At 43.0% G+C, this 19,531-nt stretch overlaps 1 protein-coding gene across 1 annotated transcript in view; it reads right to left on the bottom strand.

The window, feature by feature from the left end:
* Positions 1–19,531, bottom strand: part of glis1b (GLIS family zinc finger 1b) — a 76,937-nt gene that overhangs the window by 42,332 nt on the left and 15,074 nt on the right. Inside the window, exons 3-4 of the mRNA XM_085450030.1 lie at positions 3,391–3,583; positions 637–2,149 (exon numbers count right to left, since the gene is read on the bottom strand). Of these exons, the coding sequence (XP_085306156.1) occupies positions 637–2,149; positions 3,391–3,583 (1,706 nt within the window). The remainder of the gene's footprint in view (positions 1–636; positions 2,150–3,390; positions 3,584–19,531) is intronic.

Below are 19,531 nucleotides of genomic sequence, written 5' to 3' on the forward strand. Positions count from 1 at the left end.
GTTACACAAATTGTGCACTAATTGTGTATTTGGACTGAATCGTTTTAAAGGTTGGAGGGCATTTTCCATTCGTGAAGGGACGCTGGGAGGTGACAGCTTGACGCTGATTAGTGTGTTGATTTGTGCAACCTGAAGCCTTACCTGCAAATACAACCGCAAATCTATTTATGCTGACGAAGGACTGCTGCTCTTACGGCATTTCACATCTCCAGTGGAAGAAAAACTCTTTTGTGTTTTGCATGTTCCACTTGAAATACGGGAATTACAATCATAACTGTTTCTCAACCAAAACAAAATAAGAGTTTCTGTTGAAATTTAATCAGCAGTGAAGCAAGGCCAGTCCTTTTTTTTCTGGATACAACATGTATCTTTCTGAGAAAAAAAATCTTCTTGAATTACTGTATTATGTTGTGAAATATGTGCTTGTATTTAATTTAAACAAAAAAAAATTCCCAGATGGTTTCAATTATGAGATAAACTACACTCATATTAAAGTAATAAATACAACGAAGACCTTCAGAAGGAATAAGAACGCTGACTACGAGGGGATGTTTTACAATATTCTACGTATATGTTTTGAATCTTTTGGCTTTGGTCTGTGGTGGGAGAAGAACTTAGTGGTTTATGATGACTCACCATACACTTGTTGGGTTTCTCTCCAGAATGGACCCTCATGTGAATGAGCAGCTTGTAGCGTGCATTGAAGGGCTTGTAGCGCCGAATACAGCCAGCCCAGAAACAGGTGAAGTCCTCACCTTTGCGTTGGTCGATGTGGACCTTTTCAATATGTCTCACAAGCTCCTCCTGCTGCTCAAAAGCAGCACTGCAGTCAATCCAGCGACACACCTGTTTATCCACCAGCCCTCCTCCTCCGACTTCTTCCGGCTCGGGGGCTGCGTGGGCCACCGCAGGGCCTCCTGAGGTTGGCTTGAGTCCGAGGGAAGAGCCTGGAGTTGTCTGCTGGTTGTGATGGTGTAGTGGGCTGTTGGGAGTGGGCCCCACATATTGGTGCAAGTGGTAAGGCGGAGGCATGGCCGATCGAGGTGGGTGGTGAGCGTGACGAAGATTCCCACTGCGCCCACTTAAGTGATGGTGATGATGATAGTGGTGCTGAAAGAGTTTGTCTTCGCTGGGAGAGAAGTCGTCGAGCGGTTCCTGCTTGAGGACAGCCCCAGATCTTTGGCCCCCATCTGGGAGACCCCCACCCTGAGGCCCCGAATGCAGAGTCCCAGACATCAGGGCCCCACTCATCAGTAGCCCCAACCCGTCTGAGCCTCCTCCTCCTCCTCCTCCCTCAGCTGTTCCTCCAGCCCCACGCCCCTGCAGCATGGAGCCCTGCTCCTCGCACAGCCCCAGGCTCTGCCCTTGGCCTTGCTCCGGCTCCCCTAATGACACTGAAGAAGAGGATGAGGAAGAGGAAAGAGACAACAGGCAGGTGGCAGGTGAGGACAGCTGACAGCTCTCCTGCAGTGCAGCCTGCTGGGGGCTGCTGTGTGGTGGGGGCCTCTGGGGGGCTTCCCGTGAGCAGGAGTTAGAGGGTGGGGAAGCAGTAGAGGAGGAGGAGGAGGAAGAGAAGCCGGCGCTGCTGGTGTTGCTTGGCGAGAGGTTAGCACGGAACCCGTTGACGCAGGCGACCATCGACATCTGGGAGGAGGAGCAGATGATTGCGGTGATATTGATCTCCTCAGAAGCGGTGCCAACAGCTGATGGGGAACCGGTGGCAGCAGCGGCGGTGGATTGCGAGGCCAGGGACAGGCAGCGTCTCTTCAGACTGCCAGCGCTGAGCAGCCGCGCTGAATGACGGGAGCCAATTGGAGACAAAGCCAGCGGGGAGGAGCCATCTTCATTATTAAACGGTTGTCCTGCGTCTCCTGGCACAGCGCTACCTACACCGCTCACTGCACATACGCCATTACCGCTGTTGCTAACATGCAGTGACCCAACCATCTCATCCCTGGCCACCTCCAAAACTTGGCCTGCAGCGTGGGCCTGAAATCCAGCCTGAGATGAAGACTCCACGTTGGAGATCTTGTAGCCCATCGAGCTCTCCTGTTTGACTGGGTAAGGGAGAGAGGAGCGAACGCCGCTGGCGCCGCAGCCCAGGCTGGGTGAGGCCCCTGGCAGGGTCCTCCCGAAGGCAGAGGAGGATCTGCGGGGAGAAAAATACAAAAGGAATGTGAGCACTATTAGCTCAGTGCCTGTTGACAGACAGGCTGGTTCATCCTTCCCACCAACATCACTGTCAGTGTTCTGCCTTTTCATACTGTCGTTTCATACTCTATTTTTCTTCAGTTTAAAATGAAAATCACGTAACAGGTCCCAATAACCTAAAATATTTCAGCTGAGCCTCCCGTATCAGAAGGGAGTTATGGATGGAATAGACCATGACAAGCGAACAGCAACAGAAAATTGTTGATAATCCAAAGTGGCTTTTTTTAATGAATAAATGAAAGAGGATCTTCTTGTAGTGAGGGGATATGAATGGGCATTTAAGACTAATAATAGAGCGAGGGGGAGGGTTGGATGGCGACTGAGACCGAGAGGCCACTGGCTGGTGTGTCCATCTGACGGGCTTTGATGACACAAAGGGGTTAAACCCAACCCAACAGTGGGGATAAATAGGGAGTCACCTGTTTTGGTGGTATAATTGCAGCCTATGAAGGGTCACCATTTACAATACTGTGTATTATGGTGGGAATCTTTGCCTTGCTGAATGGGGAACCCAGGTCATGTTTCTCCATGCGTTGCTGTGATCTCCTACATAATCATTCCTGTCAGTTGGCTCATTATGGATTTTGTCCAAAGCCCCTGAGTGATGTGAGAAGAGCTCTCTTTTTCCCTGGCTGTCGTCTTTGTCTCTTCCCCAGAGCACGCCCAGGAAAAAACAGCACTAATGCTAACTGGGACAGGAGAAAGCCACTGGCAGGCCTTGTCATCATTGCTGTTAATAAAGACTTAACCCCTCTTCTTATTTTTTTTCTATTCGGTAGCCTCATTTCCTCTTCGGCTGTACTGGAAATATTGAGAGACAATACGGGAGAAATGAAAGTCTGTCCAGACGCTTTCAGCCGGATGGCTAAGACGAGAGAGAGAGAGAGGAGTCGGGGGAGGGAGAAGGAGGACAAATCCACTTCTGCCTTGACCAACAGTAGTCACAATTTGCACACGGAGGAATTGCATTAGTGTAGCATAAATGTTGTACTTCAGTGTGTTTTATGAGGCCGCTGGGCAATGCTGTCTAGCAACATATGTGTGCAACTGATTCACAATAGCAAACATAATGAGAACCATATTGTACCTGCATATTGTTAGTAACACTACACCAAACAGGAAACATTCAGAACTGGAAGTGGAAAAATATGATATCAAACGGGAACAGTGACACTTCACCTGGCATCTTGATGAGGCCCATCCTGCAGAAGGAGGTCAGGTGTAGGTCTGCTGCACTGGAGGCTCTGGGAGTAAAGCCCCTCCGAATGACCTCCCGCTGGAAGCAGCAGGCTCTGCCCACATCGCATCAGGGGGCCCTCGGCATTGCCCAGCTCAGCATTTGCATCCTTCTCTGAGCAGTAGGTCCCATTCACTGGAAATGGACAGAGATAATATTACTAAATAGTCTACTTCACAAACTGCACACCTTTTGTCAAAGCAGACCAACACATGCGTTGTGCGTGCTGATATCAAGGTATGGTTTTAGCTAGAAGAACACTGACCCGATGTTACTCTCAAATTAAAAGTTGGCTAAAGCTAAAGCTCAGTGATCTGCTGACCGTCCTGGAAAAAGAGCCAGCTGAAAATAATCAGTTTACAATGGGATGCATGCAATCACGGACATGTTGAAACTCTATTACATTATGAATATTCTCTCGAGGAATAGTTGTTGGCTGCCTCAACTATCACCGCGTCGAGTGATACACAGAGAGCTCTTTGGCAATATCCGACTGGTGGCTGTAAGAATAACGTCACATATTAGTGCTGGAGTAACGAAGAAATTCTAATCCAAATGTCATTTTGGAAAAAGAGCTAACTCAGCCAAATGAAGTGAAACTGTTTTATCTTTCAAGACCTTTAATTAAAAAAATTAAATATCAATCATTTTAATTGTTATCATTTATCACATTTTATCATTTATTTGTTTCACTGGCTAATTTATATTTTGTAACAAGTCTAATGTAAGTAGGCGGTGAGTTAACATAAAAATCAAGAGCTATTGCACTAAACACAAAGATGTTTATCATCTCAGAAAAAATAACAATTAAAAATATACAAATAAATAAAAGGAGCATAACTGCTGAGGAGTTAAGACAAAATTCATTTTTCTGACTAAAGAAAAAAAACAGGAAAATGTGTTAAATTCAAATCTGTCATAACCTGTCATTTTATTCAAATGTGTTTTTTAACACGTTTGTCTAATGCGATTACTTGATGAAGATTGCATACTTTATGATTGTGGCCATAAATGTAATAAAAAAACAAAGAGAGGGATGAATGTGAGAGAAGGGAGGGCTTGGTGTATGAGGAAATGTTTTTGAAGGGTAAGTCGATATCCCCACGCTCGTGTGCAGGCGACTGCGCGTCCCCTGTTCCAACTTTCTTAACTCAATTTCTTAAATTTAATTTTCTGCTAACAATATTACTGATAATGTTATCACACACTACAAGCTATAATTAATAAAACCAACCAACTATTCTGTATGTGAAAGAAAACATTAAGAAGGAAAAAAAGACAAAAAGCACGTAAAGGAGAAAATCTACTAAATGTAGTGAAACGTGCAAAAATAGGGATTTATGAAAAAGGAAAAAGAAAGGCGTAAGAAAGCTATTACAACATTAGTAACAGATGGAAAGAGAACAGAAGAGAGAGAGGGAGGGAATGTTTTGGAATATGGGAAAAAGGTTATAAGAATGAACAAAAGACAAGAGAAAACAAGGGCACTTTGTGGTCATGTTATCCTCAGTTTAACAAACATATTTTCACATATCCTTCCTACAGCTGACGAGCCCAAGTCTCCGCTGCGTTTGTCTTTTCGTGGGTCACAGCAGAAACACAAAGAAGTAGAGAAAAGGCAAAGCGAGCAACGCAAACAGTGCAGCATCGCCAAGGGAACAACGCTGCTTTCACTCAAAACTGTTAACAGAAGGCGAGATGAATTTCAGCTCTCGCCTGTTTTCAAGCAACACAAATCACTCTGTTTATCAAAATCTGGACCGCTCCACTTTGTTTTATTTCATTTATTTATTTATTTTTACCATTTGTTGGCCGAGCATCTCACCGGTTAGTGTATACAAATGAGTTTCTGTATGAAATCTTCAAGGCCCGACGATGTGAACCAAGCATCTCCCCGCCTTAGGTTAGAAATCAATCAGGCTTTGACTGAATGCACATGCACTCGCACACATAGTTACCAGCCTTTATTAATAATAAAAAAACAAAATACGAAATACGAGACAGTGTTCATTACTCCCTTCCACAATAATGATGTTTGCAGGAAAAGAAACGAATTACAAACAGAGATAAACAAGATAAATATCTAGAAACGATGATAACCTGTCTTAAAATTGATTTACAATAACAGGTGCAGAATTCATTTGCTGTTTTGCAGGACAGTCTAAACAGAAAGAAAGTGCACCCTCTGTCACTTCTAAGCTTTTATATATCAGGATATAATAATTTATGTCCTTTGAACGTCTTTAAATTAGGGACATATAACCTGAGACGAACAACATAATATGACGTAGTTCACCTCGTCATTGTCGATTCAATGCAAAATGCAGAAGCATTATGTGAAGAACTAAGTACACCCCAAGATTTAATACACTGTCCAATAGACGGTCTCGCATTTGACTTTAAAACACTTTCACGTTTGGCTCAATGACTGCAAGGCGCTTCGGCCCCGCGGCTGCAGAACAAGACCAAATCGTCACCCCTCCACCACCTTGCTTGACAATTTGTATGAGGTGTTAGGTTTTCTCCAAACGTGGAGCTGTGCATTATGGCCAAACATCTCCGCTTTGCTCTTTCGAACTTTTCTGAGAGAGGAGGCTTTCTCCTGGCAGCCCACTCAGTCTTTTTCTATTTGTACCGTCAGAGATGAAGCTCTTGGCTTTTTTACATTTCTCTCATCACTGCGCAGTCTGACCTGTGTGAGTTTGCTGGGACATCCACTCTTGGGAAGATGTGCATCTGTCTTAAGTGTTTTCCTGTGAATAATCTTTTCACTGTAGAATAACAGCCTCATAAATAACCTCCCAGCAGCTCACAATTCAAAAGGGTGTACGTAATGCTTCACATACGGTTTCTGCATTTTGGCTTGATTTTTGTGAAATATAAATTGTCACAGTGCAACATGTGAAGTGTTTTTGTTTTTGCTCATCTGACATTATATTTACTTGCTTAAGGTTCTTGTGTGGCTCAAGGTGTTTAGACAATTTCTACATTTTTTTATTATATTAAAAAAAAATGTGCAGGAAAAAAGAAATTCAACAGTTGTGTTTTTAACTCTTAACTACAAACCCAATTCCTAAACACTGGCCCGTGATCCTCGGGCCCTCAGAGGGAACCGCATTAAAAACAGGCATGATTCTGCCATGGAAATCACACCATGAGATTGGGAACACTTCCAGAAAACACTGTCTTAAACACAGTTCACTGTGCCATCCACAAAGGCAGGTTTAAAGCAAAGAAGAAGCCATGTGAGTGTATCCAGAAACACTGCCGTCTTCTCTGGGCCAAGCTCTTTAAAATGGACGTAGGAAACGTGGAAAACTGTAATTTGGTCAGATTCTTTTTGGAAAATACGAGATGCTCCGTTCAAAAGCCTGTATCTCTGATGCTATAGGGGTGTATATGGAGTTAGCAGCCTGAACATCTGGAAAGGCACCATCAATGCTTAAAGGCATATACAGGTTTCACAGCAACAATGCTAAACCCCAAACTGTGGCTATTCCAACAGCGCGGCTTGGTGGTAGAAGAGCGCTCGACTGACCTGGGGACTGCACCAGATGAAAACATCTGGCACATAATGAAACAAAACTATGACAACCCAGGACTGTGGGGCAGCTATGATTCTATATCAGACAAGAATGAGACAAGTTTCCCACGAGTCCAACAACTGGTCTCCTCAGGTCCCAGACTTCGTTAAAAGAAGACGAGATGTTACATAGAGGTCCTGTCTCATCTGTTTCCATCAAATTCAAAAGTTTGTTTCTTTATATATTTAAAATATGCACAGCACTGCCCTTCATTTGGACAGCAAAACTCTTCTGTCTCTGTCGTTTTCGGACTAGGAAGTAGTCAGCAGGACATAAAACCTCTTGGGTACAAAGAAAGAGCCACGTGATCCAAACAGAGAAATATGAACTATGACTACATCTGTTTGCCCAACCTACAAACCACAAACTGAATAAAATTAATGATGATGTGACCCTGTCAAACACCGTATAGCCTTTAAAATTCTTTTGCTTACTTTTAAAATTTTAAACAATTTGGCACCCAGTTACCTGACTGAACTCCTCTGCTTGTACAAGCCCAGGAGGGCACTAAGATCATCCTGCCAGATGCTCTCAGAACAACTTAGATCCCGGCTGAAGCCCAGAGGTGATCGGGCCTTTGCAACTGCAGCACCTAGACTCTGGAATAGTCTCCCCGCTTCTATTCACAATTCTGAGTCTATTCATTCTTTTTAATCGCGTCTTAAAACTCATTTTTTTACTTTGGCTTTTGGATCAAATTAGTTTTAACCATCATCAGGCCTGTTTTATGTCACCTTTGATGTTTGTTGGTGTGTTTGTTTGTTAACTTTTAATCTCTTGCTGTTTTTTGCTGATTGTTAAGCACTTTGATCAACCCTGTTGTTGGTAAATGTGCAATATAAATGAATAAACCTGAACCTGAAACCTGATCGATTAAATATGTTTGAGCAAAAATTGTGTAGAGCAGCAAAACAAAAAAGCACTGAGCACATGCAAAGTAATCTACAGGTGTTTTTTTGTGTATTCTTTCAGTAAAAGTTACACTTACACAAAGTTTTATTGACTTCCTATGATCTTATGTGGGACTCTACACGCAATTTTCCAGCAGTTTCCAATTAGATGTAAAGTATGAACATACTATGCTCCTGTGTCCAATATTCACATCCAAGTATTGCTTAAGTAGCCCCGTATCCAGGTGTTGCAACTCAGGGGTTGTCTTCAACAAGAGGCACCTTCTGATTTTCTCCAGGACATTGAAGTAAAAGTGTTTCATGAGTGTTAAAGTTCTTGATCCCTTCACTGCAGAGAGCTGGAGCTCCAGTGATTTAGAGCTTTGTGACATTAACAGAATCAGTCATGCTCTGGTTGGGGAAACAGCAGCCTCCTCAGCCATATGGAGGTTTGGACCAAATCCAAACGTAAAATCAGTTTATATTGAATGTGCTATGGTAATTCACTGTTGAACATTTCATTGTGTGTTAGAGCCTAGTTTGATCAGGAGGTGGGAGCCAGATAGAGCATCAGGGACTGAGGTGAAATGTAAGACATCCAACAAGAATGACAGGTGAAGAGTGTGTGTGTGAATGAAAGAGCGAGAGGTGATCATTCTCTGGATTATGCAGAGGTTATGACTCGCCTATTGAGCGAAGCAGCTATGCATCATACTTTACATTCCCTTGGCTCTGAGTTTGAATTTTTTTCTTGTTATGTTCTGAAAAACACTTGAGAAAGAGAAATGTGTGTCTGTGTAATCCATTAATATAGTTGAATGGATCATGGCTGAGCAGCCTATACGGCTTCATCACAAGCTCACAGGCAACACAGCCGTTAAATAGAGGAACAAAGAAATGAGCCAGCAAGGAACAAGGGCAATATCCGAAGTTGGAAACATTAAACCAACATGAAGAATCAAAACCTGCAGTCCCTCAAAATGGCTACTGGACGCGGGCTCCAAAACGAAAGCCAACTGATCCCCACACACTCTAAATTTCAAACGAGCAGACATAAACAGGTTTATAGCCTGGAACAAAAACATCTTTTCTCTCTACAGCTAACTTCCCCTTTCATATTTTTTGTTTTACCCATTAAAATTATATTGAGGCAGTTGTGCATTACTAAAGGTATGACCAGACTGACTGATGGATGCTGACACAGGCAGCAGCAGCTGTTTGCTGAGCTTGAGTTCAGCAAATTTGTGCTATTGCACTCAAGTCTGACAAATATATGGCTTACTATGAGGTTAAGTCCACTAAAAGCCCAGAGAAGATGTGCTTACTGTAGCTTAAGTACAGGGTGGGCCATTTATATGGATACACCGTAATAACATGGGAATGGTTGGTGATATTAAAGTCCTGTTTGTGGCACATTAGTATATGTGAGGGGCCAAACTCCTCAAGACGGGTGGTGACCATGGTGGCCATTTAGAAGTCGGCCATCTTGGATACAACTTTTGTTTTTTCAATAGGAAGAGGGCCATGTGACACATCAAACTTATTGGTAATGTCACAAGAACAACAATGGTGTGCTTGGTTTCAACGTAACTTTATTCTTTCATGAGTTATTTACAAGTTTCTGACCACTTATAAAATGTGTTCAATGTGCTGCCCATTGTGTTGGATTGTCAATGCAACCCTCTTCTCCCACTCTTCACACACTGATAGCAACACCGCAGGTCACCATGGTCACCACCCGTCTTGAGGAGTTTGCCCCCTCACATATACTAATGTGCCACAAACAGGACTTTAATATCACCAACCATTCCCATGTTATTACGGTGTATCCATATAAATGGCCCACCCTGTACATTAAATTCCAGAAATGTGTGTGTGTATTAGGTCCGAGTCATACTGAGCTAGAAATCGGTTAGTGACCATCCAGCAACCACTGGTTGCTGGGAAAAAAATTATATTCTGTGAATCGTTTGCGAATTATTGCTGGAGGCTGTTGAAAGTCACTAGCATTGGCTGCAAGGGGTGAAGACGGAAAAGCTTCTTGTATTTGTTTCGGTTAGCTAACAGGTTGACATGGTCACCAGCAAGTTGCACAGCAGACAGCAACTTGTCTGCAAAAACATGCAAACTACTTGCCGAGTGTTACTGAAACGACGAAAAGCGCTGTGCAAATTGGATATGGAGATTACTCGTGTTTAAACTAAACGTATTGTGAAAGGTTTTGTTTGCGGTCGTAAAGTTCAACTTTTAATTAAGCCAAATGTTTAAATTTCACTACAGCTCAGACAAGTCGAAGTTGAACTCTACTACCAGTCAAAATAAGCAGAAATTAGGTTTTTTTGTCTCCGATTTCACCCTGTGACAACCAGCTGCCATTCAACAACCGTTTGGGGAATACACAGCAGCCGGAGGTGGGGCGGGGTTTGCCGACTAGTCCCTAAGTCTGTCTGGCTAAGGCATTAGTTAGCACTATTTAGCAGCTAACTATGGGTGCACCATGCTAGCCAAGCTCTTAAGTGTCAACCAACTTCATTAACCAACACATTATTTTTTTTATAGTAAATGTTAAATGTAAAAACAATTCGCCTTAATGCCCACTCACATCTTGGGCCATCTGACCTCAGGAAATCACATGTTAGGTCAGGGCTAGGTTTCACAATGAGCTCACCCGAAACCTTGGCTGATTGTGACCTACACCCGTTTTCACACCTTGGCTCGGGTGATTAGGTAGAGGATCATTAGGGGGTCCATTCTCCCTCTCGGGGGGACACTCCCACAGGGCTTAAATCTGGGACTCTCCACCATTTGACCCTAGAACTGAAGAAGCTTCTCGGATGAGAGGTGAAACATCTTCAAGCAACTTAAAGAAGTCCAGACGCTTTTCTTTCCAAGCTCCTTAGACTACGATGACCTGGATGACTGAGAACCTTCACAGGCGTAAAAACAAAATCTTCAAGAGGAAACTCCAAACCTTAAGTTGAACTTGAACTAGTACTGTGTCCAATCCCGTTACGCACTACAGAACAAGCAGGGTGGGATGGTCCTCTGTTATGCACGGTTGCAAACATTCAGGCCCAATTAGGGAGTGATGCTGTAAGGCCGTGAGATCAGGAAAGCAGGGGCAGAGAGAAAGAGGCAGGGCAGCGCCAGAACCACCAGGGGCAAGTGCTGTTTTCAGTACGAAGAGCATGTACAGATGTGCTGGCTCATCCCAACAAAGAGCCACTGATGTTAGCATTGCCAACTAAAGACAGAGCCACAAATAAGGAGTCTATTGTTATCTGTCTCTTAAGACGCCACCCCCAAAAAGAAAAAAAGGTCTCTTCTGGGAATGACAGGAAACGGGCCCTCTTTGTAACAATGTCTAATAATACTCTTACATTCAAAGTGGTATCTTCTGTTCCATAAATGTCATCACATGGTTTTTATTGCTCAATCTGCCTCCTGTATAATTAAAGCACCACGTTCCTTTCAGTGCACATCACTAAAGGATGGCAGTAAACTGCAGAGCTCAATGAGATGTATAAGAGAGGAAATAAGACTAAAGGAGCCAGCACGTATGCTCCATTGAACATGAGTATATAAACTAATCCCTCAAATAAGATTGCAATTATAACTGGATAAACGGGGTTATTGGAGAACTTGTTTTGGGACGTGTTTGATTCTTTTTTGGCCAACTACGTGGCGAGAAATAAAGTTCCAGCCACCCGTACACTCCGCCTGCTCTGATGTCATCCATTTGTCATGCTTCCTCATTTGAAAAAAATCCCTTGGGAACACAGCACACAAAGTTATAAAGATCAGATGCATCGTGATCGTGAGTGGAAAGGGCTTTCTAATCCTTTCCCCGCTGATTAATGTAGCCGCTGTGGCCATGGAGGCTGAACATGAAGACAATGGACAGGAACAATGAATGAATGCAGACTCGATAATTCTTATAATTAGGGCACGACTCACTCTTTAGTGGAAGGTTGTGGTCACTGTGACTGTGATTACGCTGATTGTTAAACACGCTTCACATAACTGGACGAATTTCACGTAGCGGCTCAGGGCCAGTTAGGGTGCGCTGCAACTGTACACCTATTCAGGCTGCCTGCAGGGCTGATGATCAGAGTCATGTTCAAATTCAGCAGTGTTGTGCCTTGGCTAAAAAACTCTCGCCTGACCTCAGTGAATAATAAATGACTAATAAAGCAGAGCAGACATGTGTCTTCAATCAAACAGAACTTAACCCCACTGAAACAACATGACTATTATCCCAAGATACTCCGTTATGACTGCATTACCATACAAAGCATTCCAATCTACACAGTACTGAAAAGATCAAACCACATCATTACATAGTTTCAAGTCTGTGTCGCTGTCTCCCTATATGAATCTCTCTCCCTCCGACTCTCTTTAGTCTCCATGTTTCTCCATAGACAGTACCAGTCGGTCATCTGATCAACAGATGGTCTGGACAGGATTGTTAAGTGTAATTGGTGGTAATCTGGGGCCATTTTTTATTTTGGTGCCACTTCATTTTCTATAATTCTCGCCTCTCCCTTTTAAGTCACCTAAGCAGTGTGTTAAGTGCCAGAGTGAGACTGCACTTGTGCCAGCGTTTAATGCGTTCAAGTCTTTAGAGACATGCAGGCCTCAATGAAAAGCAGATGTGCAGATGGATCGAGGGTTTAAGGAGAGGAAAGGGGAGCGATCGGAGGTGTACTGTACTTAAAGCAAGGGGAGGCTGCTGAGGGGGTGTCGGAGAAGGAAATGGGATGTGAGGAGTGTGATGCAAACATCTGAACCCGAGGTACAACAAGCTGCCAAAACCGCAAGACAGATGCCTCTGGAAATCCAACGTGACACCTCGACTGGCCCCACTTTGGCACCATAAATCATAACATTCAGCACATAAACAGTTAATAATGATCATTTTATCCCCGTCTGCCCCAGCGCCACCACCTGCCACGGTTCTCCCCCCATCATTCCTGTTTCGACAGGAGACAGGTCAGCGCATATAAGTGAGTGTCAGCAGACTGTGGGTCTTTGCGGTGGGATGCTCTGGTTGTGCGTGTTGTCCGGTGCAGATGTTGTGTATTAGCATCCAAAGCCTTTCCCGACTCCTCTGAATCTCATAACTCATGTCTATATTTGTGTCTGCGGCATAGGCCCGGAACTTATTTGTTTGCTTAGAAATGGATGTATGATTGAAAACCTGAGGGCACAAGTAAATGAAAAATAACAACGTCTAGGGAGGAAGCTCCTCTTAAAGCAGGTGCCGAGTAAAGGGAAGAAGAAAAACTCTATTAAATTACTGGTGCAGCACAGAAATGTCAGTGTTTTCGTAGCAGGATTACAAGAACCAGCAGACATGAGAACCTTGGGAGGATAAAAAATCAATTGGTTCTGGCGGATTTTAGCCCCTCACAGACCAGGTATCTTTGCTTGTCCCCGTTTTCTCATGCTCAGCTTGGTCACATAAAAACCGAAGATTACATGCAAGAAAGCCAAACGGGCAGGTTCAACCTCAGAGTGAAGAAAAGAAGCGACTGTGTCCGAGAAAAGAACAAAAATCAGCTGCGTTAAGAAAAGTGTAAATAAAAACTGAAACAGCATATCGTGGATACGACTGGTTGTTCCTACTAAGTGCCTGCACAGTTTCAAGGCGCGCCGATAAACGCAGCGGTCGGTAAATGATTAGCTCTGCTGTCTTTTAGAGAAGAGAGAACATGTTGTGAGAAGCAGGGGTCCTCATAATGCCAGGCTCTTCAAATGGAGCACTGCTAACCGCAGTCATGAACACAAACAAATAGTTGGCAGCCAAAAACCCACCATCTTCATCCCCACCGACCAACCCCACCCACCCCATTCCAGTGCCAGCCTGCGCACCAGCCAAGTCCCAAAGACCAACTGCTTTGACTAAAAGAGTCATTCAAATCCCAAACAGGAGAGAATGCTTCAGGATTATGTGACTCCAGATACACACAAACATTTATCTCTTTATAGTTTTTATATGTGTGAGAGTGAGAGGCTGGGATCACCCCTGATGTCCTCCCTGATTTACATAATTAAAACTTTACACTTGTGCATGTCACCACCTGGTGGTAGCATTTTGTCACTGGTGGCTCCCCCACAGGCCATCATTTTTTTTTTGAGAACAAAGATTTGAGCAGGCGATCCCTAAGGCTGAAAAAGAAACTGGGATTGGATGAAAGCGGGGTGGGTTTAAATTTTAAATAATAGCTCATATTTTATCGGTTTTGGAGGCACTTAAATTTAGTAAAAAAAAATAAAATTAGATGTTACTTTAAATATGTTCATTTAAAGGCTTTACATAAATGGAAAAAACTTCCACGTCACAGCTTTTCTCAGTTATTAAACGGATCAGTTTCTATCTGAACTTCAGAAAATGACCCATCCAGGTTTTAAGATGTATAAAAGCAGGATGATGACATTAGCACGAGCAGCATAAACAAAATGGCATCTGAACCAAAAAAAGAAAATAACTCAGCAAACACAAATCCAGACAGAAATATGGGGAAAGTCCTTATAGTACTCCCATTGTTTGCACAGTGACCTCTGCAAAGGGCAATTTAGAAAAAAGCCCAAAGCACCACAGCAATGACTGATTATCACAAAAATAAGCATATCTTTTGTCTTCAAGTCAAACTCTTTTAGAACGTTTGTTAATATAGCAAAAATGTGCATAGTCAACAAACCACAATAAAGCCACAAGTAGCCACAACTTTCTCCTGACAATCACTATGATAACAAGATATTGCCCGCAAATCTACACACTGCCAGGATTAATCACAGAGTTTTACAAGCAGCGCTGAGCCAAACCACATCCTATAATTTGACAGCGAAGCCACATAAATGTAAAGGCCAAACAGCGCACAAAGCATCAGTGAGGACCGTGGACCGACCCGATCGACCAGCAAACTGACAAATCGTGATGCACTTTGCTGGCAGACGTGACAGGGACGCCTGGCTTGGTGACAGACACCTTTACAAGGCTGGTGAACGACGTGGCTCCGGAGGTTGGCCAAGAGCGCTGAAGCCTCGGCATGGGATCAGGAGGTGCTTCAAAGCTAGACAAGAGGTGGCTCTGTTTGGGGAGGCAGCAGTAAATACTGGCAGAGTGATGTAGCCAGTCCAGAGGTTTGGGACTGACGAGCACGAAGTACCGCACCCTCAGAGAAAGCCTTTAATGTGTCTGGTATACTTCTCCATAGAATCAGGTTCTTATTTTCAACAACTAAACAAAATAATCTTACAAAGTACTTTAAATGTTATAAATCAGTGGCTATTTAAAAAGCTTTAGAGCCCACACCTCTGTAGGTAGAGACTACTTTTGAGCGCTTGTGTTTTTGTATGCGTGTTTGTTTGAGTCCACTCGTGAGAATAACCAGCGTATATAAATCTGCCATTAAAAATAAACATTTCGACTTAGTGCAGAAGTTGCGTTTCCCTCCTTAAACAATAGGCCTCAGTTTGTCTGTGTGCCCACTGAAGTCGTATCAAAACACAGCAGAAGTCCCTGTGAAACTTCACTGAAATCAGATCCATTTCGTCAAACATCAGCCTGAACCTCTACTTGTTGTAATAGTGCAATAAATCTGTGGTGTTGAGAATGTCTGGCTCAAGAAGGTAACTTTAGACAAACATCACTCGATTTGAAGGCTTTATTTCAATGTTGAAATGTTTTGCACGCATTCCAAGAGGAAAACAAAAGACAGATTCATGTCAGACGTTTTCCTGTTTTCTGAGCAAAATAACATTTGACAGAACTTTACAGGATCAAGCTTCTCTTTATATCATGACACAATATCAAGTTACAAAAAGTTATCAAATTATGGGGACTAGAAAAGTTACATTGTAATTACTTGCAGATTTTGTACAATAAGTTTGTATATTTGATTATTACTCATCTTTAACACCAACACATTGTGCATATTTAGATACTGAAACTATGTTAAGACTAAAATAGTTGAACTACTTTAGAGTGAGTTACTTGGCATGTACTTGTTTTATAAAGCAGACAATGATTACGTAATTAGAAAGTTGACTTCCTGACTTCAAAAAGAGGAAAAAATGTGCTGGGAGTCATGAGAAACAAAGTAAAATATAACTAAACTATTAGAGTCCTCTGGTTACTTTTTATAACTACTGTAACTACCAAAACAGTAACAGCTATGGTGACTGAAATTGTCACTGCTGAGAAAAACGAATAAGCTTGTGACTGGTTAAGTGGTTGATGGAGGAGAGATTTGTCCTGTGACATTTAGATAGCAGGTCAGCATTTGACAGAAATAAAACAAAAAGACATGAAAGTACAGATCTGTCCTCCCCTATCAGCAGTTTGGTGGTAATGTATTGTAACTTTGTTTCTCTTAGTAGAAACACAGCATCGTTTAAATACCACAACCTGGGTATTGTTGCTGTCTCTACCTTTATGGCCCCATTGTACCCACCTGCTGATGGCTGCTTCCAGCAGGGTAATATGCCACTAAGCTCAAATCATCCCAAACTAGTACTCAAATGGTCTGCACAGTTATCAAGTCTCAGTCCAATAGAGAACCCTTTGGATGTGGTGGAGCAGGAGATTTACATCACAGATGTGCTGCTGACAAACCGTCGCAACTGTGAGACGCTGCCATGTCAATATGGACCTGACCACAAAGAATTCAAGCAGTTCTTAAAGTGAAAAAGGGTCCCACCCAGTACTATGAAGGTGGCCAGTGAGTATATCATTAGCATGCTCAAGAATTTCTAAAGGGATGTGCTCTGATAAGTTACCGTACCTTTGTCAACAGGCAGTGATGCCTAACGGTAATCTCCTCTTACTACTTTAAATTTACTTTAAAAATAAATGTAACCGACTGTTATGCATTTCCAAACATTTGAGTTAAACGTCATGGTAACAGGCTCACAACATCAACAGCAACATGCTGATATATAACACAGATAATGAACCGTACTCAACATTTTGCTTGGCAAGCTACCGCACAGCAGAGCAAAATGGTAATTGGTCGTTTTTATAAAGCAAATTAATTGTATTGAGTGATAACGGTGCAAGAGGAAATCATAAAGGAAACATTAACATCTGGTCCAAATTTCATGGCTTTAACTGTTTTCTAGACATTTTATTGAAAACTACAGTAAATCTCATGGTGGCACTAAAGTAAAAGTCAGAAGATTAACAGGTTAGGGTTAGTGTAAATAATAAAAAAATGTCTGCCAAAAAATATTCAGGACAATTAATGAGGGAATGTGTGTGTGTGTGTGTGTGTGTGTTAGTCCCCGTAGGGGGATTACTCCTCGGCATTTAACCCATTCACCCAGTGGGCAGCCACCACCAGTGCAGCACCCGGGGAGCAGTGTGTGAGGACGGTACCTTGCTGAGAGGTACTTCAGGGTAGCCATTCAATGGATTCAAACCCCCGACCTTCCGATCATGGGGCAACCACTTTACTCACTGAGTATCCCTGGAATACAGATAATGTGGGAAAACTTTGGGCTGCTGGTGAAGGGAAAGTCGGGGAGTATCACCAAAGTTATTTATTTTCTGGAAACGTGTATCTGTTCATTTCAGTGCGATCAGTTCAACACTTTTAGCTATAGTTCACCGTGTGGATTAAATCAATGTAAATTAAAGCTAAGTAAGTAATCACCCCTTTCCAGAACAGCCACATAATATGCTGCCCTTTAGTCTCAGTGATCCCTGCTGTGCCAGTGGCCTCTTCAATATGGGCCGAAAGGCTGTTGGTACAAAACTCACAGTACTTCTTCAGTCCTCTTCAGCCAGCACCCAATATTTACAAGCAAGCCCAGATCTGTGAGAGAATTCGATTGAACACAGATGGCAGGAAATTCCTTGGAAATGACAGTGGCCAAACTCAACCACACAACATGAGAGTATCTCCATGCAGCAGGGGCATCGAGGACCTTCTGACAGATAATATCTCTTCTTCTCGCCCGGCACCGCTCCGTGCCATTGGTTACAGTTTGACAAAAGAAAAGATTTATGTGACGTCTGTAAAACAAGTAATCAGTTTTCAGCAATTATTGTATACTTTTAATGGTTTCGAGCCAGCAGTGGGGGAGAAATAAATGAATAGTTAGGAAAAGGTTTGGAGGAAAACTCCCTTGATGGTCGGTGGTCCAACTGAGAGGTTGAATTTAAGTGTTGGTAATTAGATCACATTTGGATGGAGCAACATTTGAAAATGATTATTCTGTTACCTACACACAGTGCACATAACCTTCTGTTATTCTCAGAGGGGATGCTAGTTGTTTAAAACAAGGGCCAAACCAGATGTTTTGGGAAGCAAAAGAGGAATCCGATTTCACTTCCTACTTCTTTCTTACTTTTTGTTGTTGTAGCGCAGGAAGAATAATGGAATGTTGCTTTGTGAAAAGGATATGTTCAAAGTATGCATAGTAATTGCTTTGGCTTTTGAAGTCTTTGGTTAAAGCTGGGGTCACTGCTCCTCCACAGTGTCCAGAATGAATATTAGCTATAGTCAAGATGACTGGGCTTCAAGTCAGCCTGAAAATGCAGGAAAAGGAGCTTTTTTTAAAAGTGTGTAATTTGCTTTGACAGCAGAAACTAAGAGCCAGGGCTTTATTTGCGATTTGATTACTGTAGCAAGCTGATACGCTGACTAATAAAAAGATCATTTATGAGAGCACCCAGCTGTGGTTAATTAATGAATTAACTTTGGCTCAAAGTGTTTATTTTGCACACACAAATACAAAATCGCTAATAATCTGTAACACTAAGGAAATGTGCTATTGCACAGCAGTCTCCCACCAAAGGGCCATAATAATGACCATAACCTGGCCTGGGGACCTCCTCCTCGTAGACCCAGAGGGCACCACAGAACTGGGGTTTTCATAAATATACAGAATAAATAAGAGCGGGGCCCAGGTTCTCCACTGAGCAAACCTGTGTTGAATTTCAAACCACACATACCTAAGGAAGTCAGCAATACCGTTCTTTTATTGTGTGGGGAGTCCTCATTCACCAATGGCTTTGGCATTGAAGACCACCCCCCTCACACCACACACACACACAGACTCGCAAAACAGAGAGCACACAGAGGCAGGAGCACGCTCTCTAAGTAACTTGAGATGGACAGTCTACCAGACATTATATATCACCGAAACATCAAACAAATTTCCACAATGCCGCTGTGAGGAGGATGAGGGGGCTGCAGTTCAATCAAGCCCTCATCTACAAACTCAGGAAGAGCCCACTGTTAGCCACCACATGAGAAGTGATGGCGTGACTCCTGAGCCCCCGCGGTTACAGGGACTAAGGCACAGTGGGGCCCGTTAAAGCCAAAAATGGCACCAAGTGACACCTATGGAAACACATTTAATCTTGTGCGGTGTGAGGTCAATACGCAGGTATTTACACAGACAGGAGCCCTGCGTATTGGAACAGACAGGGCCACCATCAAAGAGCTTTACGAGCAAATATATTCTCACTGCGTAAGCATTTTAGATGTCCAAGCATGAAGGCCTACAGTGTTTTTCCTTCTCTTGTTTAATGGCTGTAATAAGATTCCTTTTGTTATGATTACTGCTCTCGCTGCGTCCCTTCACCGTGTGAGTCA

The sequence above is a fragment of the Copadichromis virginalis genome, linkage group LG23, assembly GCF_057382275.1.
Source record: "Copadichromis virginalis isolate Kocher_CV1m ecotype Utaka linkage group LG23, C_Virginalis_male_GT1.1, whole genome shotgun sequence".
NCBI classification, from domain to species: Eukaryota; Metazoa; Chordata; class Actinopteri; order Cichliformes; family Cichlidae; genus Copadichromis; species Copadichromis virginalis.